The sequence below is a fragment of the Lissotriton vulgaris genome, chromosome 1_1, assembly GCF_964263255.1.
Source record: "Lissotriton vulgaris chromosome 1_1, aLisVul1.2, whole genome shotgun sequence".
Lineage (NCBI taxonomy): Eukaryota > Metazoa > Chordata > Amphibia > Caudata > Salamandridae > Lissotriton > Lissotriton vulgaris.
Window position 1 is genome coordinate 1,268,570,054 of NC_141685.1, and position 27,330 is coordinate 1,268,597,383.

A 27,330-nucleotide genomic window follows, 5' to 3' on the forward strand; every position below is an offset into this window, starting at 1 on the left:
ATATGGGTGGCTCCGAATCGGTAAATTTACCGATTTCTTATTTTACCGAATCGGTAAAATTACCGAATCGGTCATTTTACCGATTCGGTAAAATATTGCCCCCTACATGCCAATCTCCTATTTACCGATCGGTAACGGCCGAAAATACCGATTTTCGGCCGTTACCGACCGACCTACATCGGGCCCTTAAAGTCTAAAGTAATAAGTGAATAACATTAAACGTTGTTTATTTCATTTGTGGTGTTAAATGTATATAAAATCAGGTCCCTTGCTGTTAATTTTATTTTAATTTAACAGAACCAAGTGGACATTTATGAGGACTGATTATGCGATATACTGCTATATCATGTAAGCTTACAATGATGTTACTAAACCATACTGCAGTGTAATGTCTTTGAGTTCTCTTATGATGCTACAATATAAATACCACTTTGACCAACACTTTAAACCAGGTTTCTCCAATGTCATTCCTGGAGGGCCGGATCCATGCCAGATTTTTAGCATATTCACATTTTGATAAATGTCATTATCTTAAAACCCTGGCATGGATCATGCCCTCATGGACCGATATTGGAGAACCCTACCATAAACTAACCAGGCACTGTTGAAGGAGTATATTATCACTATGACCATTCCATAGGTTAATTGCCTCAATAACATGTAGTAAAGTACTATAGATAAACTAAGTTACAACACAATACAGTCATGACAATTACCTATACTTAAATGTGTCATGTTTTGATGTCATGTTCATTTGACCGTGTTAGACTGTCAGTTATACTTTTTTTTTTTTTGGCAGGGACGTGCAGAAGCAGTGGCCACCCTCTTGCAAGTAAGCTCAGCTACCAAAACCAGTCAAGCTACATTCTGTGTTCCAAGGACCAAAAGGACATTTTATCCTCTTGCTAATGAGAAAAAACATTTCTGCTCCAAAGAATATACTCAATGCCCATCTAATCTGGCCATCTAATCCACCCAGATTTTTTGCTTTATGATCACTTGGTTTTTGACCTTTTTAGGTTAAGCATTCGAGACCTCGTGTATATACTGTAGTATATACTTAATATATACTTATATGTGTATGTACTTTGTGGGTTCTGGAGATCAGCCCTAGGACTTGTCTGCTTCCGCTTTGGGATTTTTTTTTCTGTTCTACTGCCTCTATTTAACTATCTTGATAGAAAACGACCAGCAGAGGTCAGTAAAGTACCAGAATTGCTTTCTGCTTAGAGACTTTCTTTTTTTGATTTTTCTGGCAACTCCCTCTATTTAACTTTTTTGATCGAAAACGACTAGCAGAGGTCAGTAAAATACCAGAATCACTATAGCATTCTCTAAATTCCATTCCATAGAAGTTGTCTTCCGCGAGCACCCGTAAACAATAATATTTTTTTAAATCTTGTCAGATATGACCACCAAATGCCCTGATTTTATATGAAAAACAGGGCTTTGGACTATACCATTTCCCACTGAAAGGCAATATTTCTCTCCATGTGTCCCACACCTGGTGTGTCACACAGTTTGGTGCTTACTTTCCCTCCATGTTAAAGAACAGTAGATGTTTCATCACCCAAGCTAATGTGCTGCATAGCTAAATACATATAAGGTCCGAAAGGCGAGACCGATTGCATTGCAAATGCTTGTTTTTTTACTGTGGGTTAGCCTCACCGCTGGTAACTCACCCATGTTAAACATATAGCGAATGGACTGAGTGTACTTCCCACCAGTGTTCACCTTTTAAGATAAGGCCACTGCGACACAGCATGGGTAAGGGGCACTTGGCTAGTTGATCATGAATGTGTGTGTCCACGTGCGAGGACTATGCGTGTGAGACTCATGTTGTGCGTAGCCCTGTGACTGTACACAGGTAGCCTGGTGCAGAGGGGACTGTGAAGCATTTGACCTGGAGTAAGCAACATAATGTTAGTGTACACCCATAGGGAAAGTCAGTGTGGTTTACTGTCTTCTCTGCAGTGACTCTCCATTATATACCTATGGAAAAGAGTGCCTTAGAGTGCAGTTCGGCTTCCCTTTGGTCTGCAGAGACCAGTGACATGTTGAAAAAGGTGGAACCTATATGTCAACCCCAAATCTCTGAGTTCTGTACAACGTATGGGTCAACTAGGATTGTCACATTTTTCTGCTGCAGCTCAGGATTAGAACGGAAGTCGTTTGTCACTCTGCTGTGCCATGTTAATTGCATTTCTCACAAGCAGCTGGATCAAAGTCCTTCCCACACAGAGAGAGCAATTAGCAGTGCTTCACTCAGCTCCTGAGAAGGAAAGGGGTGAGAATGAAGAATCTGCATCAATCAATTGTCACACTGTAAACGGGATGGGCCAGCCCAAGCCCACTGAACAAAGGAGGGTGCCCAGACCTCTGGAGCCGACACAGGAGAGGGATCTTCTTGGAAGATTTGGTGGGAAAGGCACTGGCAGTGAAGTCAGCAAGGGGTGGAGCTGAGGGCCCCAGGGGAGATGTAACTACTGACTCCTGGGTGAACTGTCCCAGCATGATGTGCAGAGCGGTTGGGAAAGGGGCAGAAAGGTGATGTGGCTCCACAAGATAGGCCAGACGTGCCTCACTTCTAGAACTTTCCGCCCCCTCTTAAAAGGTCTTGGACAATGGAGGAGAGCTCTTTCTTGGTTGTGTTTTTTTGCTGGACACTGGATTGGAGGCAGCAGCTATGGACAAGTGGAAGGAGGAAGCCCCTGATAGCCTTCTGGACTGATGACTCGGACTGCAGTTGACCCCCGGACCAGTGGGGCACTTCCCTGGAACATGAAAGCTTATCCCCTTAAAGCTTATCCCCTTACACCTCCTAGGGATTAGTTTGGAGAAGAACTGAACTTCTGCACCAGAAGCGAAAGGTGCAGGGAGTGAATGGAACCCGCTTCCTGCACAGTTTGCCTCCCCAGAGGCCTGATGAAAGTGTTACAGGTGGCTAAGGCTCACCGCCAGGAGCAAGATGAGGCCAAAAGCATGTAAAACAGCCCTAAGTGGCTGGATATATAGGAAGGCAAAGGATTTTAACTTTTACCCCCAGCACGATCATAGAGAGTGGGGAGCACCGATGCCCAACTGCTAAATGCACCAGGGGTGGGGCAGGGCCTGGGGCTAGCTGCAAGGAGATTTTAATTTTGCAAATTCTGGGAGAGGGCATGCATGGGGCCACCCTCCCCAGAGCTGAAAGGGCCAGGGATCTCAATCCCTGGGCCTAATGTTATCTATGGGGCCCAGGATCTCCAATACCAGTTCCCCCACCCGTAAGAGGAAGGCAGGAGAATTGTTACGCTCCCGCAAAGTCAAGGAAGGGGCCCAGAATCCCAACTCCAGGCCCGATGACTACTGGGCGTGGAGAGCACCATTGCGCCCCCCCTCAGAAGCGGTCCAGAAGGCGGCGGAGTACTGCTGCACCTCCCAGGATTTGGTGGGCCTCCCCTGCTCCCTGTGTCTGGGGGAACTTGGCGTCCACCAGCAATTAGGGGATTGTGCAGAGGAAGCAACAGCTGCTGGCTTCGGTGAGTCCGGCCAGGCACCCCTGAGATAAATAAAGAGAAACAAAAATGAAATATTGTGTGGTGCAAGGATGTAAGGTACAGAAGAAATGAGCGGCCAGAGCTGCTCATCACTTATTCAAGCTCCTTGCAAGGAGCACTCCATAATTCCCTACAATGGCCTGATATTGATGAAACAATTTCTTCTGCTTTTGGTGGTCTGAGGACGATGGGGCCACTACTAACATGAAAAAGAGGGCATAGGTGAACTCCAGAAGCTCCACAGATGCCCAAAGACACCAAAAAGATTTTTCAACAAAGTGCTGATCCCAAGTCTGGAAGGTCAACCAAGGGGTTGACCGATGGATAACGCCTCTGAGCTTGGTTTAGGTTTCCAAGCACTCTGCAGGCTGGAGCATGTGCTCTACAGATGGGAGTGCAGCACCCTCTAGTGGCTACGTTTATGGATATAAGTTGTGGCCTGCAGAAGTTTAAAAAAAGACACAGACACATGGTTCATGTTCAAGAATGCTTTATTTAGAAGTGTTGTTCATGACAGTTTAACAAGGTTTTACTCTAAAGCATCTGCTAGTCCTGGCCATCTCTGCAGGGTCAGCCCAAACCGTTTTGCCTTTTTTCCCTCCTACTTTAGCTGAATTCATTTTTGTTTGCGGGAGAACTCTTTACCACTGCTAACCAGTGCTAAAGTGCTTGTGCCCCCCCCCCAATACATGGTTTGATTGGCATACACATAATTGCCATATTTACTTTACTTATAAGTCCCTTCTAGAGTGGTATACCACATACCCAGGACCAGTATATTAAATACAACCAGTGGGCCTGCAGCACGTATTGTGCCACCCAATTAAGTAGCACCTAAAACATGTCCCAGGTCTGCCTTTGCAGCCTGATTGCAGTGTCACACTGCTATGTTGACTTGGTATTTAAACCTCCTTCCCAAGCCTTAAACTCCCCTTTTATTACATATGCCACCCCTAAGGTAGGCCTTAGGTAGCCCACAGGGAAGGTTGCTGTGTAATTAAAAGGTAGGACATGTACTTTTAACTTTTACATGTCATCCAATGAATAACTCCCAAATTCGTTACTCACTACTGTGAGGCCTACCCCTCACATAGGCTAACATTAGGAATTCCTTATTATTATAATAAGCTGTCATTCCTAATTGAGAGGAGGTATATATATCATCTGGGGTACCTATGGAATTATAATGATAAACCCTCTTTAAGGATAAGGTCTATTACTATTTTGAAAATGCCACTTTTATACCATTGGCACTTTCCTGCCCTTAGACCTTTAAGCCTGTAGCCTGTTTTGGGTCAAATGACTGGGTGTAGCTGACAGTTGGACTTTGTGATTTACTCCCAGACCATCACACAATAGAGGGAATAGGTATGCCTCAATGTGCCATCACTAACAGGATCGGGGGCTGAGCACAGCCTCACTTGCACCTGAATAGTCTGTGTCCTGTCTCCTCACAATAGGCCTAACCACCCTGTTATGCCACTGCAGCCAACTTGGAGCCAGGGCAGGTGAGTAAGGGAATTTAATGCACTTAAAGAAGCTTTTCCCACTGTGTACTTTTCGGCAGCCGCAAATCCGTTTCAGCGGTCCTTCGCCAAAGGGGCATTGACCTCGTGGAACTGTCTGTGGCTACAGCTCTTTGCTGCGTCCTGCTGGAGATTTTCGACTTCCATCTCAACGACTAAATCCAAAGGTTAAAACATTAGCTTCAAGACGATGTCTGCAGCCTCAACCTGAAGGGTCCCCCTGACCGGGACCAGAGCTAGTAAGAAGATTTGACGCCAAAAGACACCCCTGCACCCAACGCCCCGCTAGCTTAGGTGGCCCAACCGACGATGTTTAGGCATCCCAAATGAGCTAAACTTACCTCTCCAGCTGGTGGTCGCAGTGGCAGCCGGCCTGGATCACAGGTGGCAATGCAGCGTTGTGATTGGTCTGAATGCCGTGACACGCGCTCAGCCAGGGGCTGGAGGGGTGGACATGTTCTCCATGGAGGCTGTAATGCAGCCTGCATGGAAAACAGGGAAAGTGCGCATGACTGGTTTGGGCGACCAGAGAGGGCCGATCAAACAGTAATTGCGCACTTAGAAGTGGGCAAACCACTCCTCCCCGGCTCTGAGAACAGAGCAGCCGCACTCATCCGCCGAAGGGGACGCTTCAAAGGACTGCCACCTTTGTAAGCTGTCCCTGCCTTTTGCTGCCTCAAGCAACTGGCTCCCACCTGTTCTGCCCCCCACTTTGGGCGAGAGAATGGGCAGGAAAACCGAATTAGGAGGAGAGGTGTGCCCACCTTTGCCACCCCAACCCCTCAGGTAAAGGAGGTGAGGTGAAGCACACATCTCAGTCCCCTCCCTCTTGAAGATGAAGGGACTCAGCCAAATAGGAACAGGGACGTGTTCCCTTGCACACTCAAAAAACTATTTTGCTACACTGTAGGGGCTGTGTTGAAAAGTTTTCACATCCAGTATGGCCTCTGGGTATATTCTAAAGGTGAGGAATCTGTAGTTAGAAGTAATCATCAGAAGGGGATGGCATCTTCAGTTACTGATCTCATCTGGATTATTGGACACTCATGATAAAGCCTGCACAATCGCCAACTCATCAGAATAAAGAATCACATGTAATTGAGGTAAGTAGAAGTAGGTATTTGTTTGAAAGGACCAACAATGATCACCATCCAGAGGAGGTTCAAAGTCTACCCTGAAGCTGAAGGTCAACTAGATCTAGATAAAAAACGAAACATGCAGTCTTCCAGATGAATGAATCTGAGTTTTGCAGGCTTATCCTCAATCAAGCAGCACAGATGAATATTAATTCTTCATATCCTCAACAGACCAGAGCTACAAATTATGGAAATCCATTCACAGTATTCACAATCTTTATAAATATTCAACTGGCCAAAAATGTTAACTGCACTATTCATCATCAAATACTTTATTTCGATTATAATATATAATCATAAAAGTGCAAAGAGACAAATTTGAAAATACCAGGTCACATTGATCATCAAATGTAGCTACAAACTGAAAAATTTGATAGCAAATACATAATAAAAATATTAAGAAAAGGTTATAAAAGTCAGAAACACATTAATGTCCGTAAAGGCAGTTGTAAAGACCAAATCAGTGTACACTCTAGTCAGCTAAAAAAACTAAAAGGAACCCCTATTGAGCCAGTAAAGTGCATGTTTCAAAAAGGCACCCACCGGAGATGTTACTGGGGGACTTGGGAGCAACCGCAGGAAGTTTAAAGCTGGTCTACACTGGCAAAAACCCACGTTTTTAAGTGTTGGTAGTAACTATTCCCAAGGGCTGCTAGTATAAATTATGTATCGATTCTTTGTTCAAACTTTCTCCCACTCCCCAGCTGGGATGGCGCGGCTGTTGAACACCTTTATATTTCACTAGCAGCAGCTTCAGCAATACATAGTACAACAAAAAGCAGTAGTTTCCCAAGGGATGCTCGCCATCTTCTTTATTCTTCTCCACCTTTATCCTAAGGGTGCTTGCGTCATTAATAGGTTAGGCTATTGATATTTGCCTAGCATCCTTCAGTGTGGTATCATTGTGCTTTCGGTAGTTCAGTGGAGACTTTCCATATGGTTATGTTGTTTCAACTGCATATAAAGTTTGAGGCAGCTTGTGAAGGTGTGTGATCAGTAGTGTTACTGGAAAAGTCCTCTATTAGGTGATAGTGTCAACTGCAGTGAACAGGGCCGCATGTTCATGGGCTTGGCGGGTGAGATTGGAAGGCTTAAGCATAGTGTTTATGAATCTTAATTTTCTGGGCTGGTTGGGACACCAGTTCCCCAGCAAATGTACAAGTGTGCAAGGGGATTGGTGATAACCGAGATTCTTTGATACAAAATTAGTCAGATATTTAGGCTCTGCACCATTTTTATAGTTTGAACATTCAAGACCTCTTGTATATACTTTAGTATATACTTATTATATACTTATATGTGTATGTACTTTGTGGGCTCTGGAGATCAGTCCTAGGACTTGTCTGCTTCCGCTTAGGGGCTTTTATTTCTGTTCAACTGCCTATATTTAACTGCCTTGATAGAAAACGAAAAAGCAGAGGTCAGTAAAATACCAGAATTGCTTTCTGCTGAGGGCCTTTTTTTAAATTTTTCTGGCAACTTCCTCTATTTAACTTTCTTGATAGAAAACGAGCAGGAGAGGTCAGTAAAATACCAGAATCACGTTAGCATTCTCTAGATTCCAGTCCCTAGAAATGTTCTTCCATGAGCACCCATAGACATTCATATTTTTTTCAAATCTTGTATTTTCAGTGCTATGGCCACTGAAGGCCCTGATTTTATATTGAAAAAGGAGCCTTGGACTAAACTGGTTCTCGCTAAAAGTCAATACGTCTCTCCATGTGTTCCCATACCTGGCATGTCACACCGTTTGGTGTTTACTTTCCTTCCATGTTAAAGAACAGTAGATGTTTCAGCAGCCAGGCTAAATGGGCGGCGTAGCTAATTACATATAAGGTCCCAAAGGTGAGACCGATTGCATTGCAAATGCTTGTTATTTATAGTTTCGTCTCTATGTATGCTGTTGTAGTATTTTTTTTTGTTTAGACTGGTGAAGACTTCTGGTGTGAGCATGGTGCTTCCCAGCTATATGGAGTATTTTCTGATTTGATGAGTTCCACATTCTTCCTAAGTTGTAATGTTGGATTTATTGTGTGTAGTGTGCATTATGTTGTGAACATGGTGAACACCAACTGAATGTCTGTTATCACGTCAGGCCTTTGTTCTACTTGCCACATGGACATCTTCCTTTTTACCTCATTATTAATAGAAATCAAGAGCTGCTATGATACAGACCTTTCTGGATAGCGCTTTAAATTGCTAGCAGAGTGGTTCATTTTAGTGCATCGCGTGATAGGGATGCCATCAACACGGGGTGCGGATGCAACCCGGCAGCAATAAAAAAGTGACAGGAAGTGACTAGCAAAAGACATGCCCTAGCGCTTTTCTTTTAAGTCATGCTTCTGTGCAACATGGCTAAAAACATAGACAAAGCTAATAGGTCAGGTAGGCGAAAAATATTGGCATTGCCAATGCTTGTTGTTTTCTTCTACATGGTTGGCAATGTCACAGATTCTTCACGAAATCTACATTTCCAAGTTTTCAAAAAAATCTTCAGTATGAGACTTCACCGCCCTGAACACGCCATGAAAGAGCTTCTTGGAGACTGGTTTATTGGTAGAAGATTCTTCTTAAAGTCAATGCCTTTGTCACTCCATGTAGGGTCCCTCTGTTAACTGATGGTTCACAAAATATGACTGACCCATGGTTGCTGTTACCAAGTTTACATTTAAGGACTACTCTGTATCCGGAAAACTGGCCATGAACCCATCGACGTTTGTGGAAAGTTCATTCTTTGACTTACATTTCTTACATTTTCCCTGGGTTGAGCCTGACAATTGCCAAAAGGCAGTGGAGGCCTGCACCAAGTCGAAGGCAGATACTGTCTGAAAAGGAATCTTGTTGGTGTGCGGGGTTCTGAGAGGGGTGGAGAGGTGGAATAGGTACTGTGCTCAAATGTATAGTACCAAAGGTGACATCTTCAAAGACAATATATTAGCATATGGCGTTCCAAAAAGAGATACTCACATTTAGTGCTTAATTTGAGTCGCTGGGGACCACTGGCATACATTTTTGGGGGCCGGCATTTATTTTCTCGTATTAGACTTTTAGCGGGAGAGGGGAAAACACATAAATGAGGAACTAAGGAGAAAGTGTAAGACGGAAAAACTGTCACCAAGGGAAAAGGTAGGAAACTGCAAGAGTGAGAAAAAGGGCAGGGAGTAAATGGCAGTTGTTTATTAATAGGGTTTCCGGTTTTAAGGTATTTCGTTTTTTAACATTTCTATCTGTATTTCTCCACATTTATTTTGTGTTTTGTGTATAAATGAAGTTGTAAAACTGTACATTTCCATATTTATTTAACTGATAGACACACACTTATACTTTGATGTCTGTTAGCTAGTTAAGCTGCCAAATATTACGTAACAATACTCCACTAAATATTAGCATTATACCAAAAATCTATGTTGACATATGCCATTATGTAAAGAAATGTCATCCTTTTTTAGGTTGAGCATTCAAGACCTCTTGTATATACTTTAGTATATACTTATATGTATATGTACTTTGTGGGCTCTGGAGAGCAGCCCTAGGACTTGTCTGCTTCCGCTTAGGGACTTTTTTTCGGTTCAACTGCCTCTATTTAACTGTTTTGATAGAAAACAGCCAGTAGAGGTCAGTAAAATACAAGAATTGCTTTCTGCTTGCTTAACTGCCTCTATTTAACTGTCTTGATAGAAAACGACCAATAGAGGTAAGTACAATACCAGAATTGCCTTCTGCTGAGGGACTTTCTTTTTTTTATTTTGATGGCAACTGCCTCTAGTTAACTTTCTTGATAGAAAACGACCAGCAGAGGTCAGTAAAATTACCAGAATCACTTTAGCATTCTTTAGATTCCAGTCCATAAAAATTGTCTTCGACAAGCACCTGTAGACAATAATATTTTTTTTTAAATCTTGTATTTTTAGTGATATGACCACCGAAGTCCCTGATGTTATATTAAAAACAGAGCATTGGACTATACCATTTCCCACATGAAAGGCAATATTTCTCTCCATGTGTTCCCCTGCCTGGCATGTCACGCAGTTAGGTGCTTACTTTCCCTCCATGTTAAAGAACAATAGATATTTCAGCACCAGGCTAATGTGCTGCATACTGTGCATACATATAAAGTCCCAAAGGCGAGATTGATTGCATTGCAAATGCTTTTTTAAATTACCCATGCTGTCCATCTGCTCAGCTGTTGGTCTCCAATTCAGTAAATACAGAACAGAGAGTCAGTAAGAAGAAGCACAATTTTCTGTATTTATCCACTTTTAAAAATAAATGCAGACAGAAAACACATTGTTTTCTGTCTGTATTTATCTGATACTGAAGCGAACATATTTTCATATAAGTGCCTTGATTTATCTTCTGCGGGTATTCATATCACTGAAACGAGGCAGGCATTCATGCACAACTGCATATGTATTGGTTAAATAAATGTGGAAAACATACCAGTTTCAGCTTTATTTTTCTCATAATACCCATAATAAATATGGTTAAATACAGATAAAGTTGACAAAAAATAAAATGGATAGATACAGATGGAAATGTTAAAAAAATAAAGACCATAACACCGGGAGCCCTAATTATAAGGAGTCCTGGGGCAATTGCAGGGCTGATCATTCTTGGTACTGGGTGCGCTGACATTTAATAGTGCCGACCGCGGTGTTCTGAGCAGGTTCAGGACACAGGCACTCATTATTTTACAAATTAGCACTGCTCAAACCAATAATCCAGTGATACAAACATGTAAATTGTGGGGCAAATGAAAATTCTGTCTTTGTTTAACACAATAAACCAGAATGAAGACATTGGTGCCTCTGTGCCGCCCACTTAAAGTAAAACACTTTCGAAAACTATGACACTGATGAAATAATACGTAAGGTAATTATATTTATATAAAATGCTCATTTCTTTTTAGTTAGGACCCAAACAACGTTTTATTTGGGGCTTCTCTGCTTTGGGCCTCAGCTGGGGGTCTGTCTTGTTGTTGTTTCCTGCTGGACACAGTCTAGTGTTTTGCCAGCCACTCCCTTGAGGGCTGGAACATACGCCCACCCCACACCGATCCAACACAGGCATCACCGGTCAGGTGACCCTGCCAATAAAAAGAGCCCGGGTGCATGTGCTTATGGCCAGTTTCCAGTACCATACCCATGAGTCTGTGTCCTCCTTCCTGCTGTATGTGGACTTAGGGCCCACAACATAACATTGCTCTGGCTAGATCCTCGTACATGTCAAGGCATGTAAAGTGAAATAACAGTAGTGGGCTACAATGAATCTAAGCAAGCTGGGCCATGTAGTTCTACTGCGAGACAAGATGGAGGTCTGCCGCGTATGCTCTGTACGTGGGCCAGCCCCCACACCTGGCAATGCTATGATGATTCTCGCTCTCATACTGTCTTATGTACTTCTGCACTTGTAGATCTATGTGAAAGGTGTTTTGCAGTTTGGGGCGGTACAAAGCTAGCAGCCGTTACTGTGGGCACGATCTGAAGGACGCTTGAACTTGATGGTGCTGCATGGACCGGACTAAACTAATACAACTATAATAAACCATAAAAAGACTATAGTAATAATAATAAATGCCAAAAAACCAGCCACATCTGCATTATCGACTCAAGACTTTATTTCTGAGAGCCAATGATAGACTGTGCAGGGAATTTCAGGGCAACACCTTTTCAAAGAATGGTTAAAAAAGGAGCAATATAGTTGCAAAAAAAGAAGGTATGTGGAAGTGGGCAACGCTGTAGTTCTCAGTGTATTTCAGCTGCCTTTGGGCTTCATTGTTGGGTGCTGTGTTTTAACAGACCATGCACACAGGTAACCCAGGGTGGAACTAGTTACCTAGTTCCCTTCTAACCTTCACACAGTCAGGCCGCTATTTGTCTGATTAGTTTGCTACCTGGAGCGATCCCCGAGAGTGACTACATGTGATAGCTTAGAGCAGTGGACACTGGACAAAAATGGACCTTCTCCCGCATGGAAAAAAGCTTGGATCTTACGCTGCCTGCTGAAACTGCTTTGTTCGCCCTAAGTTGGCAGGGTATGCTCAGACGTGAGTCCCTTGCTCACTTGGCCACTGGATTCAAGATTGCCTGGCTGATGAGGATTATGAATCCGAAACCGGTCCCAGGAGGTTTGTTTCCAGTCCAGGGAAGACATGGCTTGGCAGTTCGGGCTGGACTGTTCCCATGTGGCACATGGTCAGACTGATTTGCATATGGCCATGTCTGAACTGGGGTGGCTGAGTGAGCTAAAGAATGCTGACAGATGGTTTAAACCCAGATCAGTTGACTGGGGATTAGTGTTTGATTTGCTCAAACGCTCCGTCCATCATCCCCTTTCTGTAACGCCCTGCTGAAACCGAGGCACTGGAGTTCTTCGGCGAGGAACTGTTGACTGAAGTGCCTTCGGGGAGGAACTGTTGTAATGAGGGACATGCATTGGGTACGTCAATACTTAACACAGTGCAGAGAAAAGCCAAGTGACACACACCCTCAGAGACACAACTGAAGTGTAGGAGCACTTCCTTGGTGTAATATTTAGCTATCCAAACTTGTGACGAGTGTGGGAGCATTGAGGTCTCAAGAAGGAGTGACATTTGAAAGCCAAGTGGTCAGATGTGGCATATGATGAGCGCACTACATAGAAGACATTGACAATGTTCTTAAGAGTTGAGGGAGGATTTCTCAATTTACAACTAAAACGTGGCTGCCTGTGCAATATTATTGTGAGAAATATGGTGGATCCGTTTCACCAGGTACTTATTACTTTAGTCTCTTTTGTTATCTTGATGCATTCTGATCATTCGTTTTTGTCTTAGTCCAATAGCATGAAGGAATCATTGTTCACTTGGAAAGAAAAGCAGAAATGATGAGATTATTAGTACATTGCCATTGGTGTACAAAAAGCCTGCAACACCACAACAAAAACAGACAGTGCGACAACACAGTTTAGGGTAGCGCAGTGGAATTTACAAAACCTTTCCTAAAGATAATGTGAAGTCAGCAGGAGAGGACAGGGATGCCCTTAAAAGACTACCTTGGTTTCTGTCGCACACTCAAGTGGGTGGTAAATTTGATGGTGTGTTGTTGTGGGAGATTAGAAGAAAGATAACCAAAATGATCAGGGGGGAAAGAACAACGGGGTATATTATCAAGAACCTCGTTAAAATTATCGCCGTTTTAGCGGCAGGAAATTGCCGCTAAAACAGTGATAATGGGCTTGCTAATATGCGTTATAGAATTCCAATAGAAGCCCAGGTTAGATGTGCGGGATATCTATTGGAATTCTATAACGCATATTAGCAAGCCTATTATCGCCGTTTTAGCGGCAGTTTCCTGCCGCTAAAACGGCGAAAATTTTAACGAGGTTCTTGATAATATGCCCCTCCCCATTTTGAGGGCTAGAAAGGAGAACGTAATTGAAGGTCGGCTGGCAAGATGGATATTGACACAAGAAACAAAAAACACCTGCAAACAAACATTACAGCAGGTCCTCTCACTTATAAATCATACAATATATTGTTCATTATAATTAAATGTATTTGTAAACAGAATGCTTGTAAACATTCCTAATTAGACTGCATTTAACCATCATTAAGACAATTGCCTGAGAATAATTCAAATTTTAACTAAGATTTTCTTCTCTTTGGGCAGGTTTGAAACTTTAGCTACAGATCTTGTTCGACAATGAAGGCCACCTTACCATGAATGAGAGCGCCTTCATCCAACAACACTTGCCAGATACCAACTGCTTGACTCCGGAACTGGACTGTCGGGCTGGCGCGGATCAGCCAATCCACAAGCTCCTTCCCTGAGCAGCACTGCCTGTAAAAATCATAACAATGCAGATGAGAATCAAGGTTTGCTCTATTAATCAGATGTTCTAGACATTGCAGATATATAACCCCAGGGCCCATTGCTTCCCCCAAACAAAACAGAAAATCCTAGATAAGAAAGACTTATTGATGAATTGGAAGCCCGCAGGGCTGCCAAAGACGTAGGTAATGAAATGGAGTGAGACTAACTGACAACATAAAAATAAATTAAATATTGTGGCGGGTAAATAATAAGAGAAACATGCTCCACCTTCAAAGAGAAAGAGTTATTCAATTAAATTGCACATTTTTGGAAAAAGCTTTCACTTGAAGTAATCACGTAAGACACCCACTCCTTCGGAACTCATGCAGCCAAAAAAAAAAACAGAGACCACGGTACCACAACCATAGACCAGGCTTATTCATTATTTGAGCCGATCGTTTCTAGTGCTCGGCACCAGCACTTAGGGGCAGATTTATGATAACTGGCGCATCCCCAGGGATGCGCCAGTTATCGTGTGCCGCAGCTCCGCCACCCATGGTGCGCCGCATTTACAATGCGGCGCACCATGGGGCAAAAACGGCACAGATGAGTCACGCATCTGTGCCGTAAAAGTGGCGCATTGCTGGAGTTGCGTCGCAAGCGCGATGCAGCTCCAGCAAGGCTCGGGAGTGCCCTATCTGACCAATGCTGCGTCAAGCCTTACGCCTGCTTCAAGCAGGCGCAGGGTTTTGACGCAGCATTGGCCTAAAAGTGACTGAGTGAAATCTTATAGATTTCACTCAGCCACTTTTGCGAGGCGCACCTGCCCCGGAACGCCCACAAGTGGCGCAGGGCTTTACAACGTGATACATCTGCCTAGATGCGTCACATTGTAAATGGGTCATAGGGATGCACCACGTTTACGCCGCAGTTGCGTGACGCAAGCGTGGCACATTCCCAACATAAATCTGCCCCTTAATATTTAACAATAGCACTTATGACAGTGCGCCACTTGGTTTCATTTTTTGTCTACATTAGAGATGACCATAACAACAGTTGTTTATTAATTCAATATATATTAAAATTGACTAAAACTTGCCTCCCAACCTACCAGACGTGGAAGACTAACCACAAAACATTAAAGGCCGAGTAGCACTGGTGGTGCAAGACACATTTGCAGTCACTGACCAGTCAAGTCAAACTCAAAATTACTTTATTTCGGCTATCCTAGCCATAAAAGTTTGTACCACAATAAAATAAGCATACAATGAAATTATTGATACAAACCTGAACTTAACAATAAAATATAATAAATAGTTTTAAAAAATTGACTGAAAAATTCGCAAAATCACATCCCAAACAAATTTAACCCCCTCTAAGGATCATACAATTAATACAAAGCACCCCAATTATATCTAGGCCACCGCCCTTAATCGGTATCAACAATAAAGTACAAAATGCAAAATATTTATTTTAAGAACAGCTGCTCTCGAGTGTAGGGAGGAGGCCTTGCACCGAACTTGCCACATAGCACTCAAATATTTAGCCAATTCACTAGCATATAATGGTTGACAAACAGTTTTTAATATGTGCAGTGCGGCATCATGACTACCTGTGCCCAGCTGCCTACAAAGAGGTGACAGCCAGGTATGTCGAGCAGGGGCATAGACAAGGCATTCAAAGAGGACATGAGAGATTTTTCCTAGAAGCCTTACACCTGGGGCAAACCATAGATTCAGATGCCACCCATTTAAAAGTGAAAAATTTTAGTGGGAGAGTACCCACTCTAAATGGTGCTGTAATAATGTCCTAATACTTCTCATGAACACAGGACGTTTTAACCACATGCGCGCTAGCGCAATTCCCCTCCTACGTGATGATTTACTAAATCCCATGTTACGTGACGAGCTGGGGTCGGCATCAGCGTGCGAGGAGGCTACGCCATGACGAGCCCAGCTCGTCATCAGCCCCGAAGGGGTTAACAACAAAGACTCACCAGCCAAGGTGGCACTGGCAGCATTGTGTGATTCATCTGCCAACATTTTTGCCCAGTAGAGCTTTTTCATGGTTTCCTTTGAAGGGATAACCCCCCCCCCCCCGCAGATTCTCCCATAATTCACCAAGCTAATAAAAGTTAAGGACTACTTGATGTTACTGAGCCAGCTGACTCTGAGAAATTGATCTGAGACAAAAACATCCTGGAGGCCAGAAGCATAGTGAGTTAGCTCAGGCGTAAACCACACGCGCCTCAAGAATAGTAATAGGCACAATCTATATTTGCCCACAACCGTTTTCACAAAGGAAATATGGGAGTGTTTTGATCTCATAAATGTATTCTCAGACTGAATTACCTCATTAAAATTTGTGAAACCCGATAATTCGGCCCCATAAATGGCAGAACCCAGGGGCATATTATCAAGCCTGTGCGCTAAAATTATCGCCGCTTTATTGGCCGAAAACGGCCGATAAAGCGGCGATAATGGGCTTGATAATATGCTCTATGGAATTCCAATCGAAGCACATGTTAGATGTGAAGAAGCCTGCCCTGTTCCCATGATGCACTGGGCCAGGGACAGACTGATTTGCATATAGCCAGGTTCTGAGCTGGGATGGGGCAGTGAGATAAATAACGGTGATGGATCAGGCCCTGATCTTTGGACTGGGTAAGAGTGGTCTGTTTAACTCGGACACTCTGTTCATCACCACCCCCTTTTTGTAAATCATACATTTTAAGAGCTGGTGTTATCGGCCTACTACACGAAGCTCAATGGTCCTTTAAAATAGCCCCCACTACACATTTGTGCTAAATTACTTAACAGTATGGAGCTTCCAAGACATAGTAGTGGATAGAGTGATTCCCAAATAAACAAAGGACCTCTCAAGAGGTGTCTCTTCAGAAACTAACCTTCCTTTGAAAGATTTATGTGAATTAAAAAACATTACCATAGTCTTTACCGAATTGATTCCGAGACCCCTTGACTGGCAAAAATCACCAAAACGTGTCAGTTGTTTTTGAAGTCCACTTTTTCAAAATCAGTAGAATGTCATCTGCAAAGAGCAAAATGGGGATCCTCGCTGACCAGTCAGATAATTGACTGAGATGAAGACTGATTCAGTTTCAGTGAACTTGTAGACTGGCTCCCCTATTGTCACTCGTCTACCGTAATGATGGTGAATGATCTCCTCTGAACGGTCATGTAAATATGACACAAAGATGTCTCCCAGTAATGACAATCTACTTAAATGAGCAGCTATAGCTAGTGGGAAAACAGGTTGTGTGAGGCTTGAAGCAAGTAGAGTTGTTTATATTGTCGTTAGAGAAATCACTTCTCTGCTTCCAATTTTTGTTCTCACTTTTTATAAGCGTAAATAGTGCACCAGAAGCTGAGGAATTTGTTAGCCTTATATGTTTCATTTGTATGAAATATATTCTGTTCCAGCCACCAATGTTCTATTACTTGTCTGTGTTTAATGAGTTTCTATATCTGAAAAGGTTGTGAAAAATGTCAGTTGAAGCTCATTTCTCAGGGAAGTATGGTGTGTCAGGATCGGCTCCTTAATGTGAAAGTCAACAGTAATCACCTTGTAGATCTAAAAATATATAGGACATATTTAAGTTTGCGTGGAAGCTTTGGCGTCTATCCACAATCACTCAGGGAAATAATGATCTTCTATTTTGGAATACCACATTAATGATACATATATATTCTGAGGTCCTATAGTAGTGAACAACACTAAGAAACAACAGGGTACCCAATATATGTTCCTCACTTGGAATGTCACAGGCATGGCAGACCCGTCTAAGCAGCTCCAAATTCCCGTATACATTTGGCATAGAACGGCACTCCTTGAATTTCTATTGGAAAAATACCTGCGAAATGGAGAAGTATAAAATTCCAGGAAAGACGGATCGGCCAGGTATATGGCAGAAAAATCTCCTCCTACGCCAGAGGGGTGCTTATATTGATCAAGCCCTGGGTTTCTTATTGTTTTACCACTACAACTATGGACTAGGAAGGCGGGTACATTTGTATAAAAGTGAGTGGTTATGTTTTTTCGGGTTTCAGATGCTTGTTGGTAACTGCACTATGGGTGTGTTCTTTCATTCTTTGGCCTTCTTTGGTGGTGGTATTATTTAAATTGCATTGAACCATGTGTAACATATAAATAAGAGACTGATGTGCCTGTACATGTTATTTTGCAGCATTGCCCCTGACGAAGGGACTCTACACTTGTCCCGAAATGCATTGGGCGGGCGGATTATGATGCATACAAGAAAATTTAATGTATTCTCAATGTATATATGTGTATGATTTTGATTCAGCAAATGGAAATTCAAGTGTTTATGTATAAATACAAAATGATGTGTTGATACATGTTAGATTGATGAGTAAAAACATATGAATAAATAATATGTTCCTGAAAAAAGGTTAAAAAAAGGGTTTGATCTATAGATTTTATTTGAGTTGTGCGCTACTGAGTCTGTGTTAACTGCCTGTTAACCAGCCATATTTTCATGCTACTTTGTAGAGTGTTAGGGTACACTCAATCAGTCGCAGCACACAGATCACAATATCAGGTGTAGACTTGGTAAACTTGGTATTACAAAAAGGAGTGCTCGGTGCACAATTGCTCATTTCTTAAACGTTACCCACTTTAGCTCCAGAGCACCCACAGTCACAATAATCAGTTTAAAATGTCTTTTGATGCAATAGCGTCTTTAACTGAAAATAGAGCAACAACAAGAGGATACACAGCAGAACAAGCAACTGAAGTATATGGTCTAATCAGTGAAGTTACTAATCTACAGGCACACAGCACATCCATAAGTCACCAATTGAAACAATTAGAATTTGCATCAAGACGTGAACTCAATCAGAGATTACATGCATCCACGTTGGTGCAATACCATAAGGTCAAACGAATCCCGAGGGGACTCAGGTTATCAATTAAACCCATGTTATATCGCCTGAAAAACAATTCCCAGTTCATGGAGAAGTGGTACCAAATACTGAATAAGTGCTCATTGGATTTGATTCTTCTCATCATTGAAGAACTGGCAAAAACCATTGATGAACTAAAAACTGAAATCTTTGCTATCAAATCAGATCTCTCTGAACGAATGACAGAAGATGAACTGGGGAGATTTTTGAGTGATTTAAACATCAAATTGGATGAATACGGAAAAGAGTTACAGGAGACTAAGCTAAGAAAGTTCAAGAGGGACACGATCGATTATAAGTTGAATGAAGCATACACCTGGGCAGAGGTGTATGCCCAGAGACGTTTCACTCGACGACCAACTACAACTTCATCTGAGGAAAGTCTGGCTACAGATCGTGATATAGATTCAGCCCGCGCACCTATAAAAACAACACAGTCATCAAACACAATTCAAACTGATAAAGCAAGTACTTCAAGTCCACAGGTGTCTTTTTTAACCGAGGTTGTGGAAATAGACCGTCCACCAGAACAAGATCAAACAAAAAGACCAGGAGAGGACAAAGAAAAGGAAAAAGAGAAACAACTGAAAAAAGGACTGCGGAGTCAGGGGAAACCCTCGTAATAAATATTTCATCATACTCCTTGACTAAACATGAAGAGAGAGTTTTAAACAAAGGCTTAACATTTGTTCCTACCTACATGGGCTCCAAATTTGAGGATGAAATCGCTTTCTACAAATTCATGAGAAGATTGAAGTTAAGGAATTTTTTCGACAACGTGGCTCCCACAGATGAAACACAAGGGGAAAGGAAAGTAGAAGTCTTTCGACCTAAGAGCACGTTTGAGGCACCTACCTCACATAAGACACTTGATCTTTTTGAAACACTAGTAACAAAGGACATGAAGAAATTGAACTACAGACAAAGCAGGAAAACACTGAATAATCTGAACAGATTGGAAAGAAGTATATTAGTTCAATTATCAAAAAAGACAGAGTTGACATTCCAGAAAGCGGATAAAGGGGGTGCACTGGTACTTATGGACACTGAGTTTTACCAACGAAAAGTGGAAGAACATGTTAATGATACCAACACTTATTTACTGCTACAACAAGACCCAACGAGTGAAATCCAAAAGATATTACAATCTCTGATAGACAAAGCTATTGATGAAGACTGGATTACACCGAATATGGCCAAATTTCTTATGCCACAAAATCCTAGTAAACCTAAGATCTACATGTTGCCTAAAGTGCACAAGTCGCTAGAAGATCCACCTTTTCGACCAATAGTTGCAGGTTGTAACTCAATTTTCGAACCAGCTGGTCAGATTATTGATTATTTTCTGCAACCATTTATTCAAAAATGGCATACATACATACAGGACACAACTGATTTCTTGGTTAAACTGACATCTGTCAATTTACAAACAGGCAAAGAATTCATTCTATGTACTATAGATGTTGTGTCGTTGTACACATCAATTGGACACACTGACGGACTAGAAGCTGAAGAATGGATGTTGTTGCAGCATCCTGAAATTGACATTAACCCAGTGTTCCTATTGCAGCTAACACATTTTTGTTTAAAGAACAGCTATTTTCAATGGTCTAAAAGATTTTACATGCAGTTGAATGGGACATCAATGGGCTTTACTGGGGCTCCAGTATTTGCCAATACTTACATGGCAAAATTCGAGCAAGAACACGTTTTTGCCCACAAAGAATGGACGGAACACCTTGAATTTTTTTGTCGCTTCATAGACGATATTTTTTTAATATGGTCCGGAACAGAAGCACAACTACATCATAACATTACACTATTGAATTCAAGGAATCCACGTATTCAGGTGACACATACCACCAGTAGATCAAAAATAGCATACTTGGATGTGATGGTAGAGCTTGAAGGAGAAAGGATCAACACTTCTCTGTACCGTAAACCAACTGACAAGAACAGTATGTTGCTTTATCACAGCTTTCATCCTCCGAATCTATTGAAGAATCTACCATTTCCCAATTCTTGAGGATTAGGAGAATAGTCACAGGACAGGATGAATGCCTGGAGTACATCAATGAATACAAGGAAAACTATATAAAAAGAGGCTACCCGATTGACATACTGGATACAGCACAAAACAAAGCGATTGAGAAAAACCGTACTGATTTACTAGTACAAAAACATAAAGAAGAACAAAAACGGAATGTGTTTGTCTCAAAATACTCTGTCAACTCGCCTAAATTGAAAAATATCATACAAAAAAGATGGGAACTTCTTCAACAAGAAAATGATTTTCATAACAGCTTCAGTGATAAACCTTTGTTTGCTTACACAAGGTCTAAAAACCTAAAAGAATTGTTAAAGCATTCAGAGTCCACAAAAAAGAAGGAATACAAAGGAATGAGGAGATGTACAAATTGTGTGCATTGCAACAATGTGATGGTTGGTAATGTGATCACGCATCCTCAATCTGGAAGAACTATCAAATTGAAATTTGTAGGAGACTGTAACACCAATCAGGTTATATACACTATTAAATGTCCTTGTGGACTTTTATATGTGGGAAAAACCGAGCGAAAATTGAAAATTCGTATCTCAGAGCATAAAAGCAGAATACGAAATAAATCCATGACATCATCCTTAGCTACACATTGGCTGGAAAAAAAACACACTATTGCCCAACTTAGATTCACCATTCTAGAGACAGTAGCAATCACAGAGGGTTGTGACAGGAATAAGAAATTACTACAAAGGGAATCTTTTTGGATAAAAATGTTGGGGACACTGACCCCCGGGGGATTGAATGATCGGATTGAGTTAAGCAGCTTTTTGTAACTTCTTGTAAACATGTGTTCTAGTGTGATATATTCACCTTGCTGTATAAATTCTGATTTGGTTAGTTATCAAAATGGATCTATTATATTATGTTTTATTTGGCTCTATCTCTTTATGTTTATTGTTGTTTATTGTTTTTTCATGTGTATTATGTTCCTTTTATTTTATTATTATTATTTTTCTTTACCTTGTTTCACTGATATTTCTGGTGAAGAATTTTATCTTTGGTGGCTGTTTCAGTTTTATTGATTGAAAACAGTGACTGTTGCGTACCTATAGCGTTCAATAAAGTTTTGTTGAAACCTGAGATATCTCGAGGTTGGAACTTATACGTGTGGTCACGTTTGGTAGAATTGCGATATGCTACGAGTTCTTTGAGTTATGGTTCTTATGTAGAACACGGACATTTAAATATTCGAGGAAACGGCACGCTACCAGCCCGTTTTTCTCTGCTTGAAGGTAATTGATAGTGAAGGTGGTCAGTACACTTAACGCTAGAGCTTTGTTTACCGTAGCTACGGATGACGTATTGTAATTGGAATGGTAGCTCGCACTCGATTGGTTTAGCACAGTTCTGTTGTAACCAATGGGGACGAAGGTTACAGTAGTTTAACCAAGAACCGACACTGCGAACACAAACGCGGGATATTCCGAACGTCGGAAGGTTAGTGTGGATTGTTTGACGAGTTGAACTTATAGTTTGAATCGGTAAGGATCTTTTCCCATAGCGAGGTTGAGAACCTTTTGGGAGGGTTTTTCATGGAACCGTATTGTGCATTAAGTACTCTATTTTTTCTACAGACGAATTTCTGATGACACATTAAGTGGAAAAGGGTTTTCAGGACGCAGTTACCTGAAGGATATACAGGTATGCCTTTGCATAGCGCTTGACTACATTGTGGTTAGACTCTTCACGCACGTATATAGAGGCGGCAGCCTGATTCTGTTCATTCTGCTTTTTCATAGTTTATTTGGACCTAGGAAGATCGAAGCTCGCAATAAGTATATTTACTTTTGTATAAAAGTGAGTAGTTTGGTTATGTTTTTTCGGGTTTCAGATGCTTGTTGGTAACTGCACTATGGGTGTGTTCTTTCATTCTTTGGCCTTCTTTGGTGGTGGTATTATTTAAATTGCATTGAACCATGTGTAACATATAAATAAGAGACTGATGTGCCTGTACATGTTATTTTGCAGCATTGCCCCTGACGAAGGGACTCTACACTTGTCCCGAAATGCATTGGGCGGGCGGATTATGATGCATACAAGAAAATTTAATGTATTCTCAATGTATATATGTGTATGATTTTGATTCAGCAAATGGAAATTCAAGTGTTTATGTATAAATACAAAATGATGTGTTGATACATGTTAGATTGATGAGTAAAAACATATGAATAAATAATATGTTCCTGAAAAAAGGTTAAAAAAAGGGTTTGATCTATAGATTTTATTTGAGTTGTGCGCTACTGAGTCTGTGTTAACTGCCTGTTAACCAGCCATATTTTCATGAGACCCGTCTAAGCAGCTCCAAATTCCCGTATACATTTGGCATAGAACGGCACTCCTTGAATTTCTATTGGAAAAATACCTGCGAAATGGAGAAGTATAAAATTCCAGGAAAGACGGATCGGCCAGGTATATGGCAGAAAAATCTCCTCCTACGCCAGAGGGGTGCTTATATTGATCAAGCCCTGGGTTTCTTATTGTTTTACCACTACAACTATGGACTAGGAAGGCGGGTACATCATAGTACAGAAAAAACAGATGTTGACCAACTCACTCTGATCTGTATCTATGCGCTGATAATCATAAATGTAAACCGAACTAATGACTACAATATCTATGGATCCATTGCTGCCCATGATATAGGGGAGTTACATTATTGTTTCTGTGCAGGATAGCTTTGGCCCTTTGGTCACAGGGTTACTTGTAGTCAGAATAGCAGGAGATTTTAGGGAATGGATGAATAAATGGGAGTCCGTAATGCATGATCTGTGTCTAACCATATTGATGTGGAATTCTTCTACTCACCTGCTTATCACCTCCATTCTAGACTAGATTTGTTTCCCAGAGCCCAGCTAGCAAAGAGATCTGCAGTGTAAAATATCCAGAGATGACTTTATCTGAACGTTTCCTCTTGCTGTTTTTAGTGACCTGAGGCAGGTCACCCACTAATATACCATGTTGGAGTTTTCATCCCACTACATTGTCTATGCCACTGTAAAGACTTATTTTGAATAATCTACTGTTTCATTTAGTGACAATGATGCTGAGTGGGATGCTTTTCATGTTGTGGTTAGAACTATGCAAGGTGAAACCTGGCAAAATAGGTGCTGGCCCAGGGGAAAATCCTAAAAGACTATAACACTGGCGTCTGAAGAGGGAGGCCACATGGATGGGTGTCCCAGCTCTGATTGTCCTGACCCGCCTTGGATCCCACCTACACTGCTGTTGAATGTGGTGAGAGGCGAGAGATCAAAAAAATAGATACTGCACCTTGCCAAACTGATCCATTTTTCCTACTACGTTCTAAATGCAAAGTGGTGATTGTTTGATTCAATACATTACCCCACATGTTTGCTTGTAACGTTTGTTGTTCGAATATTAATTTACCATGAAAAAATGAAAAGACAAGAGACATTTGGCAAAACAGGAACAAGTTGGTTTAATTAAACACGTCAACTGGGTAAGCATCGACAGAGTAGCGTCTGAAGACAGTCTCGTTGTACAGAGGTTTTGGCCGTCATTTCAAACAGTTCTATAAGTACAATAAATAGGTACACATTCTTAAGGAGCATGTGGGTTCGGGCCTCGTCATAAATTATTAGTATAACCATCTACTAGGGGACTCAGGTGGCTCCCGACCTCGGGGAGAGCTAGAGTGGGCCAGTGTGAGTGTGTCCAGATGTCCGACTTTAGGAGCACGTGTTCACCACATGCGGTGTGCGTGCTGTGTCTTTATTGGCTGAACGTTCCTAAGCTTTTGGCCAATCATGTTTTATTGGGGCCAATTTCCTCAGATCTGTTTGTGGTGCAGCTGCCTAACTGTGGGATCGATCAGGGTTTTTCCTGGTTGCTTGTTTGTCTTCGGCCTCAATGTAACTCCACCTGTGACCTATCTCCAGGGTTTCGGTCGCAGGACCTGTCTGACAACATATTTCTGACTTGGGGTTGATGGGGACGTCGTCTTGGGTGAATTTAACAGCAAGAACATGAGCTTGTTGCTGCATGTGTATAAAACATGGCGGTCATTGACATCATATTTACCAATATTCTCATTATTGTGCTAACAGTTGTCATAGGGTACGCCGACATTTTCTATTTTTGACATTGTTATGGGGAACATCATCATTGTATTTACTGGTATTGCCACTGTTGGGCCTGCACAATTTGTGGTGTACATTGACATCGTATTCACCGATATTAACACGTTTAAATCTGACTTTGACAGTATATGATTATACATCTACACCTACAAAGTCTGATTTAACATCATAAGCAAACCAGTATACTTTTGTGAGTGTCTATACATACACACACGCTTTACGATTGTCCTTTGTAGGTGGGCCCACCAGTTCTATCAGTGTCCCAATGTATGCCACTATCCCCCCCTCGCTTCTAGAGGCGCCACTGGACCTTAAGATGAAACTAGTATATGACTGCACCTTGCCAACTTCTCTTGTGGAGCACGGGTGTAAATATGCTTCCACTTTGGAGAAGCGGTGATGTTTAGATTTTAGGTGCTAGATAGCAAGGTCACACGAGGAAGAACATACATCTGATTGGAGCAGAACATATTTGCAATTTTACACTGACTTTACTGTCGGATTTTGTGCCCGGACTGTATTTGTATAAGTCACTTTTCCCCAAGGCTGTCTGTCCTTTCTTTCAATCTGTATTTTGTATGGGACACTGTCTTCTGTTTCTTAACTTAGTTTCCGCCTTTGCTTTCTCTTGTTTATGTGATGTTGTCAACCGGATTGTACATATTTCTTTTCTTGGCCGACACCGCCACCTGCTGGCCTTTGATAGTTGTTACTTTTCATTCCTTAACACTTTTGCCATATCGGAACATATAACAATCACTGTGCAGCGCCGCTATGAACATTTTCACCACTGTTCTTACACGAAAGCCCCTGTTCAGTCCACTTTTAAGCCTTGGGGTACACCACTGGACAATATTTAAATCCCACCAAGTGCCTACACCCTCCAAACATCCCCACCATTCATTCTATCAGATCCCAACGTAAACTGCCTACTCGAGGTTCTATTAATCCTAGTAACCTCATTCTTGTCAACCTAGTCTCTACACCATGCAACACCACATCCCCTCTGTCCAACTTTCACTTAATATGCATGCTTGTCAATGCAAGATCTGCGAATGCTCACTTGACATTATTATATGCAATTATTCAACCTAATCTCCGATCACAAACTGGATGATGTCTTCATTACTAAATCCTGGCTCAACGACCACGTCCCCAAAATTACAACATGTTTAGTGTCGACAGACAAGCATAACACTGGAGATGGCCTGGCATTAATTATTAAGAACTCAATCACATGTATTACGGCCCCATCCAACATTATGACTCCTTCGAATGTCTTACGCGGTCTTTCACTATCTCACCTGCTTACATGCAGTACAAACATGCAGTCAAACATCCTCCTACAAGCACCTCCAGATGCATTGGGCAGCTATCAGAATACATAACTGAAAACATGCTCTCCGAACGGGCGGACGGGGATAATCCTGATAACAGGATTCACACTTCAAAATGACTTGTTCTAGTTCACAATAGTCACCCAAAGTTCTCGTTGACAGGCCCGGACTGGCCATAGCGGGCACTGGGCAATCCCCCGGTGCGCCGCACGGGTGGGGGCCGGGTTTGGGCCCCTGGGGGCCGTTTTTGTTACAGGGCCGTTTTTGCAACATTCCATTGTACTTTCTTATAAACTTCAGTCCACACTGTCCTAAGCCTATCTGCAAAAGGCTCAGATGCCCCCTTAGATAAAAATCCCCCATCAGGCCTTGCTTGCTGTATCACATTATTCCTGAACTCTGCAACACAACCAACTCCAAAATTGTTGACCAAATATTTGTGGAATCTGACTCCCTTGTGTCCCAAAAAGTTGATCTATTAACTGTGCTACAACTCAGTAAATGTCAGCGTCAACTGATCCAATCGTGTTTCTCATAACTGATGGGTAACAACCCTCCTCAGGAAAGTAAGAAAATAAAGAATACACTATATGTCAGCTAAACCACCAACATCCATAATCAAATAGATTTCTACGCTAATTTCACAAGATCCCTCTTTCTAATTACATGCTAAGCCTCCCAGTCCCTCTCTGAGCGCCGAACGAGGCGCTCAGACCAATCGCAACGCTGCCGTACCACAGCATCGCGATTGGCTAGGGAGTTTCGGAGCCTGTGTGCTCCTGCTTCCTGACACTTGAGTCCTGGAAGCGGGCGAAGAGGACCGAGAGGTGACGGCTGATAGGCCGGTAAGTGATTTAAAAAAAAAATGTTCACTCTCCTCCACCGCCGTTAAGT

General features: G+C 42.0%; 1 protein-coding gene across 1 annotated transcript in view; it reads right to left on the reverse strand.

Annotated features, from left to right (window-relative positions):
• RAPGEF3 (Rap guanine nucleotide exchange factor 3) overlaps positions 1-27,330 on the reverse strand; it is a 977,833-nt gene that overhangs the window by 528,360 nt on the left and 422,143 nt on the right. Inside the window, exon 4 of the mRNA XM_086964721.1 lies at positions 13,900-14,021. Coding sequence (XP_086820847.1) covers positions 13,900-14,021 — 122 coding nt within the window. The remainder of the gene's footprint in view (positions 1-13,899; positions 14,022-27,330) is intronic.